Below are 20,864 nucleotides of genomic sequence, written 5' to 3' on the forward strand. Positions count from 1 at the left end.
TTATAGAAGAAGCAGCATAGAAAGAAACTGTGTAAGGTGGTCTGAGCCGAGCAGCTTCTTGAGCTCACTATGAAATGCAATAGGCTTCTCATCTAGGAGCAAGGATATATAGATGGTAAACCTGAAGCAGTATTGCATCAGAAGTACATTTCAGGCAGGCAATCCCTTTGCATGTGTTAGTAAAACTGTAATTGAGAAGTGTGGAAAGGCATTAGCTTTTAAGTATTGTACTGTGCAATACAGTATGGTAAAGTAGTTTAAAGAAAAGATGCAGATACTGTGGAACAGTCAGTTTTGGAGAGACTCCCCATATGACTAATGAAGTAATGCTGCTTTTATTGATTGTGATGAAAATGCTTAGAAATAGGGCAGGCTTAGAAACTGTGATTGGTACGAGGGTGAGAGCCAAGGGGTGATGTGCCGAAGAAATTTAAAAAGTCAGTTACTTCTCCTATCCTTTTCTCATCTAGGTTCATTTGACTGAAAAGCCACTGTATCAAGCCATACTGGCTCCTTTCCAGCTGTTGTAATGGCCATAGTTGGTCACGTCTCAGTCAATTCTACCTCGGACGACTGTCAAACTGAAGATTCTGAAGAAAATGAAAGTCAACCCCTTCTCAGCTATACTAAACAAAATAAAGGTAAAGATTTTAGCATTTAGACTAAAATAAAATAAACTGCATATTTGCAATAATAATTGCATCATTAAAATAGTATGCTGGGATTATTATATGTTACAATTTAGACAGTCAGGTGAAGTTTGTTTGTTAAACATATGGCCTGAGTGGTAATGACTTTGTATATTGTGTATCTAGTTTAGCATCTAATCTATTTTATGCAGTCTGGTATTGCTGAAATGATGTCAGCATTTTCTTACTGTCATGTAAGCTAATTACATTTTGTGCTGACAATTTTTCCTGACTTGTCTGTCTATATATGTATGACCTATGTCTTCATTTGTGTTACTTGTGCTAGCAACTTGGGGAAGAAAGGCACTTTGGCACTTTGGAGAAGAATATATGTTGTCTGACAAAAATAATGTCTCAAATAACATCACATTCACATACTTTAACCATGTGTTTAATTTTAGATCTGAAGTTGTTTTCATTTGATCTTCAACCTGTGGGAATACGATCTGGTACAGATCTGACTCTGCCACCTTTTCCATTATCAGAGCCAAGCTCCAAGCTTTTCCCTTACCCATAATACCCCTGTCTATCTTCTCCTCTCAGATCTCATTTGCCACACGTTCAAGCAGCAGTGTGATCTGTCAGCTCCGAGTTTCCTTAGCATTGAGTGAAAGTTTTTGGGATTATTTCATTTCTCTTTCTCAATTATTTTACCCTACCTCTTTCCTTTTGTGCTCAGGCATCGGTTCTATTAAAAAAAAAAAAAAAAATTTGCTCTCGCTTTCCCTATCTGTGTGTGTGTGTGGGGGGGTTCCTATAGCCATGGCTGAAACCCCTAAGCCAAGCTTCTGATGGCCACACTGTATGTAGTATGTCTGGGTCTTCCTCATCTGGACACCTCCTGCTCGATCTGCATGGGCTTCAACCCCCCCCCCCCACATTGATCAACATGAAGAACAGACATTCTCAAGACGTACTTCCCCCTCCTTATTCTGAGGCCTCCACTTCATCCTTCTCCGCCCTGGCCTGTGGGACTCAACCTCCCGCCAAGAAGGCCAGGGATGAAGAGTAACTGCCATAAGGAGTGGGATCGACCTAGAAAGTGGTTCCCTCATCGTGCTTATTTGGCCGAGCCCTCGGCTAAATCCTGCCCAGATCCGAGGTCTGGTTCCCCTCGGCTCTGGTTGCCTCGCTTCTCACCAGAGCCAGAGGTCTGTCGGGCCTGATCCCCCTTCTTGGCCTCCCCCCAGCTCCACTCTAGGCCCAGATTGGTGGCTTCTTCCATCTGCACCACCCATAGGCTTTCTGAAGCTGAGGTGGACAGAATGATGCGGAGATTCAACCGGACCCAGATCCAGATAGTTGTCTTGCCTGCCCCCTCCCCCTCCAGGGCTGGGGGCATGCAGTCTACCTTTCTTCTCATTGCTCCTTCTCTGATCTGATCCCTGGCTTTGGAGTCATTAGTTCTGAGATTTCACAGCATCGATAGGTCGGCTCTGGTGATTCCAGGTACCTGTACCCCGACCATTGCGCTGAGTGGTTCGGCTTTGACCTTTTTGGAGCTGTCCGACTCTCGGAGCTGTAGTCTTGGTGCTGGATCTGAGTGGATGGTGTCTGCTTCGAGGTTTTTGGAGTCGGCCCTTCCACTAGGAGTTTCAGTGCCTGGAGGCTCTGATCCGGCTCCCCCGTCGACTCAGAAGGAGGCGGATCCGGTGTTACTCTCCTCAGCTTTGGGGATTCGTTCGCCCTCTACTTTTGATGTGGTGGAGAGAGTTCTCTTGGCTCCCTTGAGACCCTTGATGTTATCTTCCTCTGAGTTCGTCCTGGCTCCCTCTCTTTCTGGTCCAGAATCCTTCAGTCTGGCCTGTCAGGAACAGCCTGTCACCACTCCACCCCAGGGAGTCCCCCCCCCCCCCGGGAGCTGCCTGAGGTTTCCAAGTCCTCTCCAGAGAACCCCCTGAGGAGCTCCCTCAGAAACACACTTGTAAAAGGAGGCACTTGGACTTCCCACCGGAATCCATCATAAAAGACACCGACTTGGAGGAAGGGGAGGATTCCCGCCTGTCACCTCTCCAGATGTCTCCTTCGGGGACATCATAGAAATCCTGCAGCAGCGTGTGGGGGTGGTCTATCCAAAAACCGAACCCGGATGAGTCGGTGTTCTTGGAGGCATTTGGCACAGGAGCCTCTATCTCCTGGGTGTCCCTTCTCACTGATCCTGTTGTGGACTTAATTTCATCTAGGGCATGGAAGGAACCAGACATGGTGGAGCCTATTCCCAAGCACTGTGACAAAATTATCAGCACCCCATTGGATAGGCAACACTGTTCTAAGGGATCCCCGTTAGATGCCATGGTGGTTGCAGCAGCCACCAAGAAAGAGCTTACTCAGGAGAGCTCCACGGTCTGTCTGCTGGACTGAGAGTTATGGGCCATAGACCATTTCGGGAAGCGAGCTTATGCCTCAGTCACGTTTGCCCTGTGTGCGCTGAATTACATGGCACGTCATCAGGTTACATCAGGACCTGGTGAAAGAGGTCACTGATTTTGCCCTAGGATCCATGTTAGCAGAGGAGAAGAAGATGTTAGTCTCCTGTATGGCCACCCTAACTTTGATATCCAACACTTCCATGAGGCTCATCTCACACACTACTGAAGGTGCATCTAGGCAGGCCAGAACAGCCATTGTCATTAGGCGTCATGCTTGGCTCCAGCTTTGTACTTTCTCGGACCCCTTCAAGGAGTAGTTTATGAATGTCCCCTATTACGGTTCCACTCTCCTTTGGTAAGACCGTTTAGAGACACCCTAGTCCAGAGTGAGAAAGATGGGGAAGACTTTGTCTGCTGTCGGGATTCACTTCTCGGCCCGCAATGATCCTTTTCCCGGAATCAGCGTGGGGTGAAGAAGATGTGGTTCCAAAAGTCTCAGGGTTTTTCCTACAATACTCAGGACTCTCCTTCCCCCAGAAGCAGAGGGGGATACAATAGACTCTGTCCTTGTGGCAGAGGAGGTCCAAGGAACCAAGGGTCTCGGGATTCCTTCCCGGACAGACCCTCGCAGCAGCCCTGAAGGGTTGCCTGACTGCTCATCTCTGGAAGCAGTCAGGGGACGTCTTTCTATGCACCTAACAACCTAGGAGTCTATCACAGATGATCGTTGAGTGTTGCAAATAATATCCAGAGGATACTCAGTCCCCTTGCTTCAAGCCTCAGTCCCTCCCAAACATCTCCAGGACACCCCACCTGGGCATTGGAAGGAGGCAGCAGTGGAAATTTCCAAGCTGCTCGAAAAGCAAGTAATTCAACCTCTCCCCCCAGACCAATCCAGATCAGGCATCTATTCCAAGTTCTTTTTGTTGCCAAAGAAAACTGGAGACTTAAGACCCATCCTGGATCTTTCAGTCTTAAACCGTCAGTTGCCAAGACAAAATTCCGGATGGTCACTCTCCAATCCATTCTGCCCTTTCTGCAGATAAACGGCTGGATGTGCTCGGTGGACCTCAAAGATGTGTACTGTCATATCAAAATGGACAGGCACTCTCAGAGCTTCCTCCATTTCCAGCTGGGAGCCAATCATTATCAGTTCAGAGTGCTCCCCTTTGGAATTACCACTGCCCCCAGGGTGTTCACCAAAGTGATGGCAATTATGGCTGCTCAGCTATGGCTGCAGGGCTTCTAGGTCTTCCCCTAGCTGGACGATTGGCTCCTTTCTGCTCCCTCCAGGCATTGACTTTGCCAAGCCAGGGATCTTCTTCTCAAGACCGTTCACCATCTAGGCATAACCATAACTCTCAACAAGTCCCACTTGGATCCAGTACAAGTTCTCAACTTCATTGGGGCTTGCTTAGATACCACTCTATGCAAGGTGTTTCTAACTCCAGACAAATTTCATCTCTTCAACATCATGTTTCTTATATTCTTAAAGCCTAATGTCCCCCTGCAGAGTCTGTTCTTTGAAAGTCGAGTTCCATGGCGGCCACGATCACCCTTATCCCTACAGCTCATCTTCATATGAAGGTCCTCCAGTGGACTCTGGTGGTTCAGTGGTCACTGCTAGACGTACCCTTATCTCATCCAGTTTGGTTACCTTGAGCTTGCAAGGATTCACTTCTCTGGTGGCTTCAATCCCCGGATCTTCCTCTGGGTCATATGTTCATCCTTCATCTGTGATCGCGGTGACCATGGATGCCTCCATGCTTTGGTGGGGGGGGGGGGCATTGCATGGGAACGGCAGTCTAAGGTACGTGGTCTTCCTTGGAGACCCAGCTGCATATCAGTGTCCTGGAGATGAGGGCGGTGCTTAGGTTCATAGGTTGGTACTAGGCTATCGGCCCTAGGGCCTGTACAAGCCTAGCCATAACAATTCCCTGGCTATTTCTTCCCACACTATTTACTTCCCTGGACCCCTGTCTAGCAGACCGATTGACATAATCCCCGGGGTGAATTTCCTTTCTCCCATCCAATCATCAAGGTTTCTTTTGAAGAGGGCCAAAGAGGTGCTCTGCTTGACATGTATGGGCAGTCTATTCCAGAGTCTGGAGAGTCTCTAGGTCAGGAACCTATCCCTCCAGCATGTTTTGTTTATTGTGATGACAAAGTTTAGATCCCTGGAGCGTGTGGCTCTGAGGGATTGTGATTTCTTTAAGTGTAGCATGTCCAACAGCTCTGGGTTTGACATGGCCTTGTATGTTAAGCAGAGATCGCCTCTGAGTAGACAATATGCGACAGAGTATAGCTGGAGTTTTTTAAGATGGTCAGCACAGGGCATCTGCTTTAGGCCTGTGATTCTTTTAGTGAGGTATTTCTGCGGCCTTTTCAGTTGTTGCAGATTTCTTGAGAGGTACATACCAAATGGGGCATTGTATTCTATAATGGGTGTAATGAGGTATGAGTACACTGGGACAATGACCTCCTTTTTTTCTGGATGAAAAGCCCTTAGTGATAAGGTGTGCCACATAGAAGGATTTCCTGACTGTTGTGGTGATGTGGTTATTGAAGGTGAGACCACTGTCCACCTGTGTCCCTATGTCTCTTATCACACTTTCGGTGTTTAGTGTACTGCCACCTATGTGGTAATTCACGGGTACATGTTTTTCCCAAAAGGGATAACTATACATTTATTAGCACTGAGCTTGAGCCCATGGCTCTGGCACCAAGCATCTGTTTCTGTAAGGCCCTTTTGTAGAGTATCCACATCATTTTGGGATTCAATAATGGCTCCCAGTTTGCAGTCATCTGCAAACTTTGTTAGCCAGAGTGTCCCTTAGTGTTGGCCTGTACTTCAGAGAAGTACACGTCAAACAAGAGAGGTCCCAGGACTGAACCCTGAGGTACTCCACTTGTCACTTGTCTGGAGCTGGATTTGACGTCAGCTACTTTTACAGTGTGGGTTCTGTCAGTAAGACAGTTGGCAACCCATCGAGTGACGCAGGGATTAATGCTCAGTTTAGTAAGTTTATCTATGATTCCAGCGTGGGGGATAGTGTCAAAGGCCTTGGCAAGGTCCAGATAGGCTGTGTGGACTGCCTTACCCTCGTCCACGGCTCTGGAGACTGATTCAAAGAAGTAAGTCAGGTTCAGGAGACAAGATCGGCCCTTCACAAACCCAAACTGGGTGGGATCCAGTGTTTTAAGGTTGCCAATGTCTTTGTTTATAAGTTCCATGATAATACGTTCCATGGCCTTGCAGATCAGGCTCATCAGACTGATGTGGCGGTAGTTCTTGGGATCCAAGGTTGACCCCCCCCCCCCTTGTGGAGTGGGATAACTGTAGCTGAGCGCCACTCAGTGGGCACGAAGCCTGAGGTGAGGGTATAATTAAACATGACACTTAGGTGAGATGCCAGTTCATTTTGTAGTTCATGTAGTACACAGCCCGGGATGTCATCTGGTCCCATGGATGCTGTATTCTTAGCTTTCGAGAGTGTGTTTTTTACCTGTGTGGCCATTCTTACCGGAATTTGGCAATCTTCCGGTATTGAGATGGGCCAGTGAGAGGGGGGTGAAGTTGGCACTGAATCGATCTGCCAGGATATTGGCAATATCCTTGGGAATCAGTATATTTAATGCCATTCTGTTGTACCTCAGAGCAGATCTGAGCATTGCCATTTAGATTCTTGACATAGTTATAGAATGCCTTGCGGTTGTCTTTGGAATCTTTGACAATTTTATTTTCGTAACTAGCTTTGGAGGATTTTATGAGGGATCTCAGCTTCTTATTGAGGCTGGTAAGGGAGTTTTTTTGCATCCTGGGATTTTCCTCTTTTCTGCAACAGTTTCTTCCTTTTGTTGTAAAGTTTGTTTATGGGAGGTGACCACCAGATTGGCTTCCTTTTTTTGGAGGAGAGCATCTTGGTTCTATTTGGGATGGCACGATTCATGTATGAGTGGATGTGCTCGTACAGCGCCTTTGTGTAGGACTCAGCAGTCGAACTTTCAGTTCCCGTCTGCATGGGTGTCATGAAGTTTGTAACTTCTGACTTGAGTAACATGAAGTTGGCTTTGGAGAAGTTTTTTATGGAGGTTTCCGTACTTGGGGGTGGGGGTGGGATGTGGATGTTAAGGGTGATTAGCTTATGGTCTGACCTGACCAACGAGGGAGTGACCATAGGTGTGGAGCATCGATTTCCCATGTTGGTAATGACCAGGTCTAGTTGATCCAGGGCATTGGAATTTATGAATTCCAAGAACCTTTGGGCAAAGGTGTTGGTACACAAGTAGTTTTCCCAGTTAATGGCAGGGTAGTTGAAATCGCCCAGTATTAGGGTGTTTGATTGGCATTGCAAGCTCTTTGTGCCTATTTTCCCTAAGTGATGATTGCCATCTAGACAGACAAGTATGTCTGTAGTCTGGTACATCAACAAACAGGGGAGGACCAGGTTTTATCCCCTTTGTCGCAAAGCCATGATATTGTGGGAGAGGGCGATCTCCGGACGTTTTCTGGTGGCAATGCACATTCTGGGGAGGTCCAGCATTCTGGCAGACAGGCTCAGCAGACCTATTCTGATGCCTTACGAGTGGTCTCTGAGTCCTTCAGTAGTAGAACAGATCTTTCTAAAGTGGGGTCAACCTTGCTGCGATCTCTTTGCCTCTCCTTTCAACGTGAAGTACAAGCGAGTATTTCGCTCTGAACCCCCATCCCCCAGAGATGCTTTAGTTCATGCTTGGCCCTCCGGCATACTGTATGCTTATCCTCCACTCCCTCTAATTCAAAGATTCATTGAGAAAGCTCGACGGCTGGGGAGCTTAGTGATCCTAATAAGAATCCAGAAAACTAACTACGAATAGCAAACCATGACACGGAAACCACTTGCTGCTTTAAACCACTCATTTATTGAGTCAAAACACAAAGTTTAGCGCTTTCATTCCTCTGGTAGCAACTTCATCAGAACAATATTAAAACACAAAACAACTATTTAAATATACCGCGTATGTGTTTTTGGGGACCACAGGTGGATAGAATGGAGAATCCAGTTACTATCAGTGAATTAACCCAACTGATACAGCAGATGAGTCAATCTTCCCACTGTTGCAGTGGACATAACAACCATGGGAATCAACATTCTGGCATTAATGAGTCAAGAGCAACTACACATTGACACAATGTAGCAGAAATGAATAGCAGCTTTTTATTTATTATTATAAGAAGATATTTAATTGCAACTAATAACTTCTCTTCTTGGGTGTTATTAAAGGTGTTGTTATTTAAAGCATTTGGCGATGTTGAATCATCAGGTAGCATAGTAAAGGATTCTTCTTGCCGTATAATTTATGTGCTGTGCTGCCCTTTAATTGCTTATAAACTGCAGTAGTGGTACACCAGGTGGTATGAGGTAAGGGGTCTGCAAAAAGGCTACAGTGTGAATTAACTTTTTTTTCCTAGCAGTACAAAGTAATTGTTGAGACAGTCATTATTGTAGTTGTATCAAAAGAATTTGTACAAAAATCTGGAATGTCAGAGGTGCTGAAATAAGTAGTGAGAAAACAAGTGCCACAAAAGAACCAAAGCAGATGCATAGAGTATCAGTGCTACAGGGGAAGACCTGAGATAGAAAAGAATCCATCCAGAATGTAACATATAACTAGTTTAAAGGCACAGAAAATTAAGTATTTTAAACATTCATCAACATCAGAGTTCTCAAGGCACTGAGGATTATACGTACGCAGGCTGAAAGATTGGTCACAAGACTGAAAGGTCCAGCCAATTGAAAAGTAGTTTTGACTCCAGTATATATCCTGGCAGAGTTTGCCAACTTTTATAGGATCGTAGGAGGGTTACTACACTGATGGCCCTGGGGCCCTTACAAGCCTAGCCAAGAGTTTATCCACAAAAAAGAAACCTAAGTCAGCACCTGTCGCCCCTGTCAGTGAGTGACAAAAGTGGAACCCATGGGACAAATTTGTGGTTTCCCATCCACTCATCAAGGTTGCTCTTGAAGAGGGTCAGCAAGGTACTCCGTTTACATGTATGGGAAGTCTGTTTTCCAGAGATGGAGCAGCCTCTGGGAGATAAACCTGTCTCTCCAGTGGGTTTTGTTGATGTCTCATATTAGATTTAGGCATTTCGAGGAAGTAATGCATGAGGAGTTAGACGTAGATATGGAGCATCTTTAGCAGGCATCATTTTTCCAACAGAGAAGGAAGAAGAGAGGCAAGGAGCTGATGAAAAGGAAGAAGTCAAAATTGAATGTGGAAGGATTGAAGAACATTACTGTAAGAAAAAAAAGAAAAGAAAGACAGATGTTGGCTACATGGCTCAAGCTGTGGATTTATAATACCAACTGGGTGAGAATTTAATACACATTGAAAACAGTGGGATTAATAAGACTAATGGTGTTGAAGACCTATCCTTCATAACAATTGATGGAGCAGATATTACTGTATTAGAAGCTGAAGATTCTTCAGAGCTGGCCAGTAAAAATATTCTTATAATGGGAGATTCGATTATTAGAGGAACTGTTACTTATATTTGCAGAGAAGATAATGAGCATTGAACAGTGTTATGCTTGCTAGGAGCAAAAATAGAACCTGTGAAACAAGCCTTGGAATGCCTTAATGTAAGGAAGTACTGATTAGTTTTTATTCATGTTAGTACAAATGATGTCATCTGCAAGAATTCTCTGACTGTTTGTTAGTAGGGAACTGACTGCCTTCTTAAATAGTATAGCTTGTACTGGTGTTAGGACATAGTTTTTACGGATCACCTGTAGAAAGGATAGTTAAGTCACTGTGAATGAAAAGATTTTTTGGGTAAATACCTACATGGAAAAAATGTCCTGTTTTAAAAAATAGAAATGTGTACAGCATCCAAGCCTAGTTTTGGGCACACATGTTCAGACATGATGGCATGCATTTGTCAAGATCATGGAAAATAATTTTTGCAGCAGATATTTTGCAATATTTCACAAACACTAGGTAGGATTTTTGTCATGTCGAAATTTAACATTTCACAGATAGCAACATTTGATCAATCTCTGATGGTTGTTAATGCTGGGAGCATTAATAATACATTTTTTTTAATTGGAAAATTTATGTTCCCACAACATTGATGTTATTGTTTGTGAAACATGGTTAAAGAACAACGACTGGAAACCAGTTCTGTCAGGGTGTAAATGTTTTTACTGTAACAGACTTTCTAACAAAAAATCAGGTGGAGGTGTTATGATTGGGACTAAAGTTAATTGAGACCTTGAGACCTGTGATTATTACATGTTCAGTGATAAAACCAATACTATAGATTTTAACTGTGACAATAAAGACAACCCTAGAACATATAACAATTGTTGGAATGTATAGACCACCAAAGTCAAGTGCAGATGACCTAGAGCAGTGGCACACAACCTTTTTGTGGGGAGGGCCACTACACAAATTCTTAATGCATCTGTGGGCCACCTCAAAACATAGCAAGTCATTACGAGTTAACAATAGGTACAGGTGACTGACATTTTTACTTAAGACAGCAGTCATGAAATTGCTTGTTTTGTACATCAACTTTGCATTTAACTTTATTCTGGCTTGCAACCATGACTTATTACAAACTCTTGCAGAAGGTTACTACTGTTTCCAGACTGGAAGTTGTAAACAACAAAGAATAGTTACTTCTGTGGCTAAAATTAGAGTTGTGAGCAACTGCAGTCAATTAGCTAAGTATGCACACGTTGGAAAGTTTGCATGACTGGAGTAAGGCATACCATTTTTTCACTTTTTTTTTTTTTTTAATTTTTGGTTACTCTCTGGGGGCCGGATGGCATTGCGTCTTGGCCGGATTTGGCCCATGGGCCAGACGTTGTGCACCACTGACCTAGAGGAATTCATGCATTTCTTGCATGAAACACAGGAGGGAATAATATTAGCTGGTGACTTAAATTTACCAGAAATAGACTGGAATAATATTGATTCAACAACATTAGTAAGGTAATTGTTCACAACGTATATTCAGGAGCAAAGTTGCTTCAGATTGCAAAAAAAAAACTAACAGGGTATGGAACATACTAGACATTTTGTGTTCCTAAAGACATTACTGTTACTTCAACTCAAGTTTTACCACCATTGATATACAGTGATCATGGGGTTATAAAGGTTAACTTGTTAGAGAATTCTGCCAAACTGAAATCTAAACCAATGCACAAAAGATTAATTACAGACTATATGGAAGCAAAACAGTCACTATGTAAAACTAACTGGAGTGAGGTGTTTAGTGGAAAAACTGCAAATGGAATGTGAAAGCTTTGAAAGAGAAATTGTTTGAGTGCAAAAAATCAAAAAAAAAATGTTTTAACATTTGGATCTAGGCATACAACATCAGGGGAATATATTTCCATAAGAGCAAGATATCTGATTAAGGTGAGAGACAAAAAATATAAGAAATGGAAGAGAGGTCGAACTACAACTTTGGAAACTGAAATAAACAAATTGGATAAACAGATTAAGCATAGTGTGAGACAAGATCGAGAAAATTTTGAAGAAAATGTATATAAAGATATTGAGCATAATAGGAAACCTTTTTATAGATACATAAGATGTGGAAGGAGTAAAGACACAAATTGATAAACTGTGTGCAGATTCTAAAATTTATTATCAGATGCAACTGATATATTTACAAAATCTTATGCAAAACAGTTTGGCTCCATAAAAGGAGTGAGAAGCTACCTTAGTGACATCCAGGTAACCTCAGATACTGGAATCAAATTAGATTATATTGAAAAAGAACTGTGCAAACCTGATCCAAATGAAACACAGGGAGAAGACGGAATTAGTAACAATGACCTGAAAACACTTCATCAGAAACTTACAGTACCATTATATCTATTATTCGCTAGGTCATATAAATATGGGGAGATTCCTCAAGAGTGGAGACATGAGCTTATTAAAACTGTCTTCAAGTGAAAGGGGAGTAGGACCAACCCAGAGTCATATAGACTCTTAATTATGTCTACTTTCATGTTGTGGAAAAATAATGGAGAAAGTAATATTGGATAAGTTATTGTCAGAACTGGATAGGTTGGGACTTGAAACCATATATCAGCATGCATATGTTGAAAACAGATCTATTACTACTTGTAACATGATGTTCTATAACAATATAATAGCTATGAATGAACAATTGTGCTGTGATGTAATGTATATAGATTTAACTTCAGCATTTGACAGGGTCATAACACAAAACACCGATCAATAAATTAGTACAACTAGGTATTGATGTACTCTTGATAAGATGGATAGCTGCATGGCTTACAGATAGGACATGGCAAGTATACAGCAACTGGACAGGTGAAATCCTTGGTTACAGTCAGGGTGTCCCTCAGGGCTCTGTCCTAGGCCATTACTTGTTTAGATTGTATCTTTCAGATCTCGCTTTTTTATCTGAGGTTGTTCTACAGTCTATATGCAGACAATCTGAAATTGGGTAAACTGGTTATGTGTCTTACAGATAAGGCATGTTCATAGGTTCATAGGCTGGTATTAGGCTATCGGCCCTAGGGCCTATACAAGCCTAGCCATAACAATTCCCTGGATATTTCTTCCCACAATATTTACTTCCCTGGACCCCTGTCTAGCAGGGTGACTGGCGTGATCCCCGAGGTGAATTTCCTATCTCCCAGCCAATCTTCAAGGTTCCTTTTGAAGAGGGCTAAGGAGACACTCTGCTTGACATATATGGGCAGTCTATTCCAGAGTCTGGGGAGTCTCTGGGTCAGAAACCTATCCCTCCAGCATGTTTTGTTCATTGTGATGACAAGGTTTAGATCCCGGGAGCGTGTGTCTCTGAGGGATTGGGATTTCTTTAAGTGGAGCATGTCCAACAGCTCAGGGTTTGACATGGCCTTGTATGTTAAGCAGAGATCGCCTCTGAGTAGACGATATGCCACAGAGTATAGCTGGAGATTTTTTAGATGGTCAGCATAGGACATCTGCTTTAGGCCTGCGATTCTTTTAGTGAGGTATTTCTTTGGCCTTTCCAGCTGTTGCAGATATCTTGTGAGGTACATACCAAATGGGGAGTTGTACTCTATAATGGGTCTAATGAGAGATGAATACAGTGGGACAATGACCTCCTTTTTTCTGGATGAAAAGCCCTTAGTGATGAGGTGTGCCACATAGAAGGATTTCCTGACTGTTGTGGCGATGTGGTTATCGAAGGTGAGACCACTGTCCACCTGTGTCCCTAAGTCTCTCAGCACACATTCGGTGTTCAGTATGCTGCCACCTATGTGGTAATTCATGGGTACATGTTTTTTCCCCAAAGGGGATAACTATACATTTCTTGGCATTAAGCTTGAGCCCATGGCTCTGGCACCAAGCATCTGTTTCTGTAAGGCCCTTTTGTAAAATATCCACATCATTTGGGGATTCAATAATGGCTCCCAGTTTGCAGTCATCTGCAAACTTTGTTAGACAGAGTCCCTTAGTGTTGGCCTGTACTTCAGAGAAGTAGATGCCAAACAAGAGCCGTCCCAGGACTGAACCCTGGGGTACTCCAATTGTCACATCTCTGGAGATGGATTTAGAGTTGGCTACTTTTACAGTCTGGGTTCTGTCAGTAAGCCAGTTGGCAACCCATCAAGTGACGTAAGGATTTATGCCCAGCTTAGTTAGTTTATCTATGATTCCAGAGTGGGGGGATGGTGTTGAAGGCCTTGGCGTGGTCCAGATAGGCTGTGTGAACTGCCTTACCATCGTCCACAGCTCTGGAGACTGATTTGAAGACGTCGGTCAGGTTCAGGAGACAAGATTGGCCCTTCAAGAACCCAAACTGGGTGGGGTCCAGTGTTTGAAGGTTGTCATTATCTTTGTTTATAAGTTCCATGATAATGCGTTCCATGCCCTTGAAGATCAGGCTCTTCAGACTGATGGGACGGTAGTTCCTGGGATCCAAGTTGGATCCCCCCTTGTGGAGTGGGATAACTGTAGCTGTGCGCCACTCAGTGGGCACGAAGCCTGAGGTGAGGCTATGATTAAACATGACACTTAGGTGAGGTGCCAGTTCATTTTGTAGTTCATGTAGTACACAGCCCAGGATGTCATCTAGTCCCATGGATGCTGCATTCTTAGCTTTGAAGAGTGCGGTTTCTACCTGTGTGGCCGTGATTACTGGAATTTGGTAATCTTTTGGTATTGAGATGGGCCCTTTAGGGGTTGAGAGGGAGGTGAAGTTGGCACTAAATCGATCTGCCAGGATATTGGCAGTATCCTTGAGATCAGTATATTAATGCCATTCTGTTGTAGCTCAGAGCAGATCTGAGCATTGCCATTTAGAATCTTGACATAACTATAGAATGCCTGGTGGTTGTCTTTGGAATCTTCAGTAATTTTATTTTCGTAACTAGCTTTGGAGGATTATGAGGGATCTCAGCTTTTTACTGAGGCTGGTAAGGGAGTTTTTTGCATCCTGGGATTTTCCTCTTTTCTGCAATAGATTCTTCCTTCTGTTGTATAGTTTGTTTATGGCAGGGGACCACCAGATTGGTTTCCTTTTTTTGGAGGAGAGCGTCTTGGTTCTATTTGGGATGTCACGATTCATGCACAAGTGGATGTGCTCGTACAGTGTCTTAGTGTTGGATTCAGCAGTCAAACTTTCATCTCCTGTCTGCATGGGTGTCATGAAGTTTTTCACTTCTGACTTGAATAGCATGAAGTTAGCTTTGGAGAAGTTGTTTACAGACGTTTCCTTACTGGGGGGTGGTGGTGGGATGTAGATGTCAAGGGTGATTAGCTTATGGTCAGACCTGACCAATGAGGGGGTGACCACTGGTGTGGAGCATCTATCTCCCATGTTGTTAATGACCAGGTCTAGGATATTGGAGCCCCTGGTGGTACAATGTATTAGTTGATCCAGGGCATTGGAATTTATGTATTCCAAGAACCTTTGGGAAAAGGTGTTGGTACCCGCATAGTTTTCCCATTTAATGGCAGGGTAGTTGAAATCACCCAGTATTAGGGTGTTTGGTTGTATCTTAATATTTTCCAGTATGTTTAGAAAGGTGTAGTGAGAATCTTGGGGCATGGTGGGGGAACTGCAGCAAGCTACAATTTGGATTGTAGTTTTACCTAGTGTTAGCTGCACCTGGAGAATTTCAGATTTATTGTGTTGGGCAACTAGCCTGGAGGTTTGAATATCCTTGGTAAATATGGACACTCCTCCACCTTTAGTGTTTCAGTCTTGGCTTGATTTGGTGGCTGAAAAGTGTGGTAAGAGTTGTAGCCTGGTATTGCAGGGGTGCTCTCTGGAGCCTTGAACTAGGTCTCAGTTACTGCACAGATATCGATGTTCTCCATTTTTAGGAGTGCCTCGAGAGAGTGCATTTTGAGGTTTAGACTTCTAGCATTGAGTAGCATTACCTTCAGATTTTACATGCTTGTATCTGTTATGGTGGTGGTCTTGTCCTTTGAACCTTGCCTAAAAAGGCACTATAGGGGTGTCTGCAAAATACCTTGACTAAATTGACCGTTTCGGCACAGGAGAATAATATGCTGATAAATACATAAAGAACTAAGCATATGGGATTTGGGAGACATAAATTGAAAGGTGACTATTTAATACAGCACACAGTGATTGAAACTGTAGACTCATTTAAGGACCTGGGTATATGGGTAGATTCAGCCATGAGTTTTTCTCATCATATCAACCAATTGGTTAATTATAGCTCTAGAACTATAGATTGTATAAAAAGATTCAAAAATGATTAAGTCATTGTTTGTTAGCTACATTAGACTCAAATCTGAGTATGGAATAACAATATGAAAACCCTATAAGAAAACAAGCATGAGTAAATGGAAAGAGTACAGCGGAAATATACCAAGAGCATCCATGGATGTGAACATTTAAGTTATTATGAAAGACTAAAATATCTGAACTTGTACACTGTTTCTTACAGATATCTAAGAGGAGATCTTATTCAAATATATAGGGCATTTAGAGACAGCTACCTCTGGGAATGTTTGGGGTTCTCAAAAAGTACTAGAGAACCATCACTCAACCTATGTAAAAGGTTCTATAGTAATGAGAAGTGTGCTAATTGGTTCTCTGATAGAGTAGTTGATACATGGAACAGACTACCAAATACATTTTTTTTTTTTTTTTTTTTTATTTAACATTTGTTGACCGGGAAAGTCCAACTAGGTTCCACAGAGCCTGTGTTCAGCGGAGGCCCGGGGAGAAATGCTCCAGCTGCATGTCTTTGGAATGTGGGAGGAAACTGGAGTACCCGGAGGAAACCCACATGAGCACAGGGAGAACATGCAAACTCCACACAGAAGGCACCCAAGCCGAGAATCGAACCAGAGAATCTCTTGCTGTGAGGCGACAACGTTAACTGCTGCACCACTGCGCCGCCATTAAAGCAAGTACTAGTTTAGATATTTTTAAGAACAGCCTGGACGCTTATTTTGGGAACAAGTGTTGGTATGTTGGCACGCTAGAAGGGCATTAATGCCCATGCTTGAAATATTTGTATGTATGTAGTAGGGCAATATCCGATATTGGCTTGTAGGCAAGACACCGATCACCTGTGAGCAATCTGTATACAGAGTAGAGTGATAGTGATTTGAGCCTGTCTGCATAGGACAGGTGTTGGAGGCCATGGATTCTCTTTGTGAGGTATTTCTGTGGCCTTACCAGTTAGTGCAGTGTTTGGAGAGGTACATACCAAACTGGGCGTTATACTCAATCATAGGTCTAATGAGGGAGGAGTACAGAGAGGTGATAACCTCCTTTTTTCTGGATGCAGTCCCTTTACTTATGAAATGAACCAAGTAAAAGGCTTTTCTGACCACTGCTGCTGCATGATGGTCGAATGTGAGATTGTTGTCAACTTAAGTACCCAGGTCTCTCACCACAGGTTGTGTGCTTAGGGGGTTGCCGTCGATGTGGTAATCAGTAGGGGCAGTGTTTTTGCCAAATGGTAAGATAATGCATTTTTTTGTGTTTAACTTAAGGCCATGACTTTGGCAGCAGTTATTTGTAGCTGTGCGACCCTCTTGCAGTATGTTAACATCATCTGGGGAGTTGGTGACAGCACCCAACTTACAGTCATCTGCAAACTTGGTCAGCCACAGGCCCTTTTCTTTACCTGGACATTTGAGAAGTAGATGCCAAACAGTAGGGGTCCCAGGATAGATCCCTGGGGAACACCACTAGTGACAGGTCTGCTGTCGGAGGTGACAGCACCTATTTTGACCTTGTGAGTCCCATCAATTAGCCAGTTGGCCATCCACCTGATGAGATAGGGATTTATGCCAAATTGTGTTAACTTTTCGATGCCCGAATGTGGGATTTTGTCAAAAGTCTTGGCCAAGTCAAGGTAAGCTGTATGTACTGACTTTCCCTCATCCAGGGCCTTGGTGATGCTCTCAAAGAAGTCAGCCAGCTTCAACAGGCAAGATCTGCCCCTCACGAATCTGAATTGGGTGGGGTCAAGTGCTTGGAGATTAGCTATGTCCTTGTTTATGAGATCCATGATAGTATGCTCCATGGCTTTACAGATCAGACTTGTCAAGCTAATGGAGCGATAGTTTCCCAGGTCAGTAGTGGCACCACCTTTGTACAAGGGGATGACAATGGCAGTTCTCCACTGTGTTGGAATGAAGCTGTAATTAGGCTGTGGTTGAATAGGGTGCTAAATGGCAAAGCTAGTTCTTGCTGGACATGGTGCAGAATACAGTCTGGGATACTATTAGGTTCCATGGAAGCTGTGTTCTTTGCCTTGGATAAAGCCTTTAACACTTGCTCTATGGAGATGTGAGGTGTGGGACAAGTATCGGGATGTCAAATGGGCCTTTTGGGGGGGATGGGGGTAAAGTTTGGGCTGAACCTGTCAGCTAGCAGGCTGGCTAAGTCAACAGGATCAGTGTAAGTGTTACCGTTAAATACTAATGTGGAACAAACCTGGGCTTTGCCATTGTGGTTCCTGACATAACTGAAGAAGGCTTTGTGGTTTCCCTTTATTTCGGAGGCTAGTTTCAATTCATAATTGGCTTTGGAGGTTTTCACTAGTGAAACTCTGTGTCCCATACTGTCTCAAGAGAGTGAGGTTTATCTGCTCTTCTATTTAAATTCACCCCAGGGATCACACCAGTGGCTTTACTCAACAGAGGCACTGGGAACTAAGGCTGGGTGGCACGATGCCAGGGTAATCCTATGGGCTAGGCTTGTAAAGGCTCTAGGGCCATTAGCCTAGTACATCCCTAAATGTGTTGCAAATTCTATCACTGTCCCAAAAGTAGACTTAAGCTTCTGGTGAAATTAGTAACCATGGAGGAACTTCAAAAAATAAGAAGGGTACATGTAAATCTTTAGGTCTTTATGAACTTCTGGAGGAAATCTACAAAGTTATAGCAGAGAACTTGAACCCTTGACTGTTAAGAGTAATGTATAAAGTGTTATTGTTAATGATTACCTCCCCTTTTCTTAGAGACCGGAGAGGAGGTGGTCTTGATTCTGCAGCCAGATAGGAATCCAGAGTTTCCCAGCTCTTATAGGCCTTTCTTGGTCATTAATAGTAACTACAGATTCTCCATGGCGGTTACGGCATCTTAACTGACATCTTTGAAATTTGTTCTGGCAAATCTTGACCACTACAGTTTTGTAGTAAAGAGACAGACTTTTCATAAAATCTTTGAAATTGTACTGATTATTCAAGAGGCAAAAATGGTGGTTTACATGTGGTTGGGATAAACCTGTTAAATATAAAGGCCTTTGATAAGGTATATTGCGGCTTTCTTTTTGAAGCATTGTAGGCATTTGACTTCCTAAAACAATATGAAGCTATGTTATTTGAATTATATGAGAAGGCAACAGTGTAGGTGAAAGTGACCACCCAGCTGTCACACCTGTTTTTGTTTCTTAAGAGCACCAGGCTGGGCTGTAAATTTTGCCATTACTTATTCACTTCATCTTAAATCTCTGTAAACAGCTTTGACAGGCTCTGCACTGGAAAGCTGCATAAGTGCAAGTGCGGAGTATAGAATTTCATTATTTGGTGAAGATCAACCTTACTAAGCTGGAGAAAGATCCGTCAACAGTGTTCAGCATCATGACTTCTGAGATGGCTACATGCTAATCAGCAGCTTAATTTTAGCCCTCCCAGTGTGAAAAAAGAGACTGAGAACTAAGAGCTCTGGATATTATCAGCTTGAGTAAAATGTAGTAACTAGCTAGTAAGTACACTGCCTAGATGCCGGCAAAGCAGAAATTTATAGAACCTCAAATAAAGTCAACGAGAAGAGTTAGAAAAACACTGGCTGGGAAGACTGCTGCAGATGTTCAACCAAAAAGCAGTTCACTCTCCAGTTTTGGTACAAGATATGGCTTCCAGTAATTTAGAGGAAAATAAATCAAATATACTTGAGGTGATTAAAATTGAAACACCGAAGAAGTATACCAACTCAGGTAACAAAAGGCTGGGAAAAAAACAGAAGGAGCTTAAATTAGCTATTCAGATTAACTAATACAACTGCAAAAATCAGAGTCTGAAATAAAGAAAAGGCTGGATGAGTATGAGACTCCTCAAGAGGAGCTGTTTCAGGGTATGCAGGAAAAATGGACTGTTTCTGCTGTACCAGAGGAACTGGAAGGAACAGACTATTCATTTTATGAAAACACAAGTAAGCACCTGGACAAGTATTTCTCACCAGGATTTGTTAATTTAAGTGTATGCTCCAAACCTGGCAGTGAGAAAGCAGCCAAGACCTGTATTAGAAAAGATGCAATCTTACCAGCAGAAAGACTTGATCCTGACAAAACTGTTACAGAAAGGAATAGTTATTAAAAAACTGAAGACAGTAGAGTATTTGTGGAAAATTATTATATACTGTACATCAGGTAGAAGAGAAGCAAATTTATCCAGTTAATCAGGGAATGTCAAGAAGCATGTATGAGTTTCAAGCTGCTGTATCCAGATGTCTTCAGAATATTTTTTTTCCTGGAAGATCAGATGCATTTTTGGATGCAGAACAGGCTGAGAAGGAAATAAGTATTGGCAAGAAACTACGATCCCTCATAAAATCATCCAAGGTGAGTTTTGAAAGAAAAATTGCCAAGGACTCCAAAGATAACCACAAGGCATTCTTTAGCTATGTCAAGAATCTAAGTAGCAATGCTCAGATCTGCTCGGAGTTAGTGCAGAATGGTACAAAATACACTGAACCGACCGATATTGCCAACAATCTGGCAGACAGGTTCAGCACAAACTTCACCCCCTCTCACCCCCAAAAGGGCCCATAACCATACCAGAAGGATGTAGAGCTCCTGAAATCACAGACACTCACGTTAAAACAGCTTTCTCCAAAGCCAAAAACACAGCATCAATGGGACCAGACTGTGTCCCAGCCTGCATCCTACACGAGCTCAAAGACGAACTAACCCCTCACCTAATCATACTGTTCAAACTCAGCCTCTCCACAGGTTATGTACCCATAGAGTGGTGCACAGCAACGGTTATTCCACTCCACAAAGGTGGAGCCACAACAGACCCCGGGAACTATCGCCCTATAAGCTTGACTAGCTTGGTCTGCAAGGCTGTGGAGCACATCATCATGGAACTCATTAACAGAGACATTGGGAACCTCCAAACACTGGACCCTACCCAGTTTGGCTTTGTTAAGGGCAGATCATGCCTCCTAAACCTGGTGGACTTCTTTGAGACAGTTACCAAGGCTATAGATGAGGGAAAGGTGGTACACACAGCCTACCTAGACCTCGCAAAGGCCTTTGACACCATTCCCAGTTCTGGTATTATAG

General features: G+C 43.2%; 1 protein-coding gene across 1 annotated transcript in view; it reads left to right on the forward strand.

The window, feature by feature from the left end:
- Positions 1-20,864, forward strand: part of LOC122812417 (sialin-like) — a 1,040,020-nt gene that overhangs the window by 211,113 nt on the left and 808,043 nt on the right. Inside the window, exon 3 of the mRNA XM_044084807.1 lies at positions 471-641. Within this exon, the coding sequence (XP_043940742.1) occupies positions 530-641 (112 nt within the window). The 5' untranslated portion in view covers positions 471-529. The remainder of the gene's footprint in view (positions 1-470; positions 642-20,864) is intronic.

Source organism: Protopterus annectens, chromosome 1.part1 (assembly GCF_019279795.1).
Source record: "Protopterus annectens isolate FY-2018-M chromosome 1.part1, PAN1.0, whole genome shotgun sequence".
In the NCBI taxonomy this organism is placed as follows: domain Eukaryota; kingdom Metazoa; phylum Chordata; order Ceratodontiformes; family Protopteridae; genus Protopterus; species Protopterus annectens.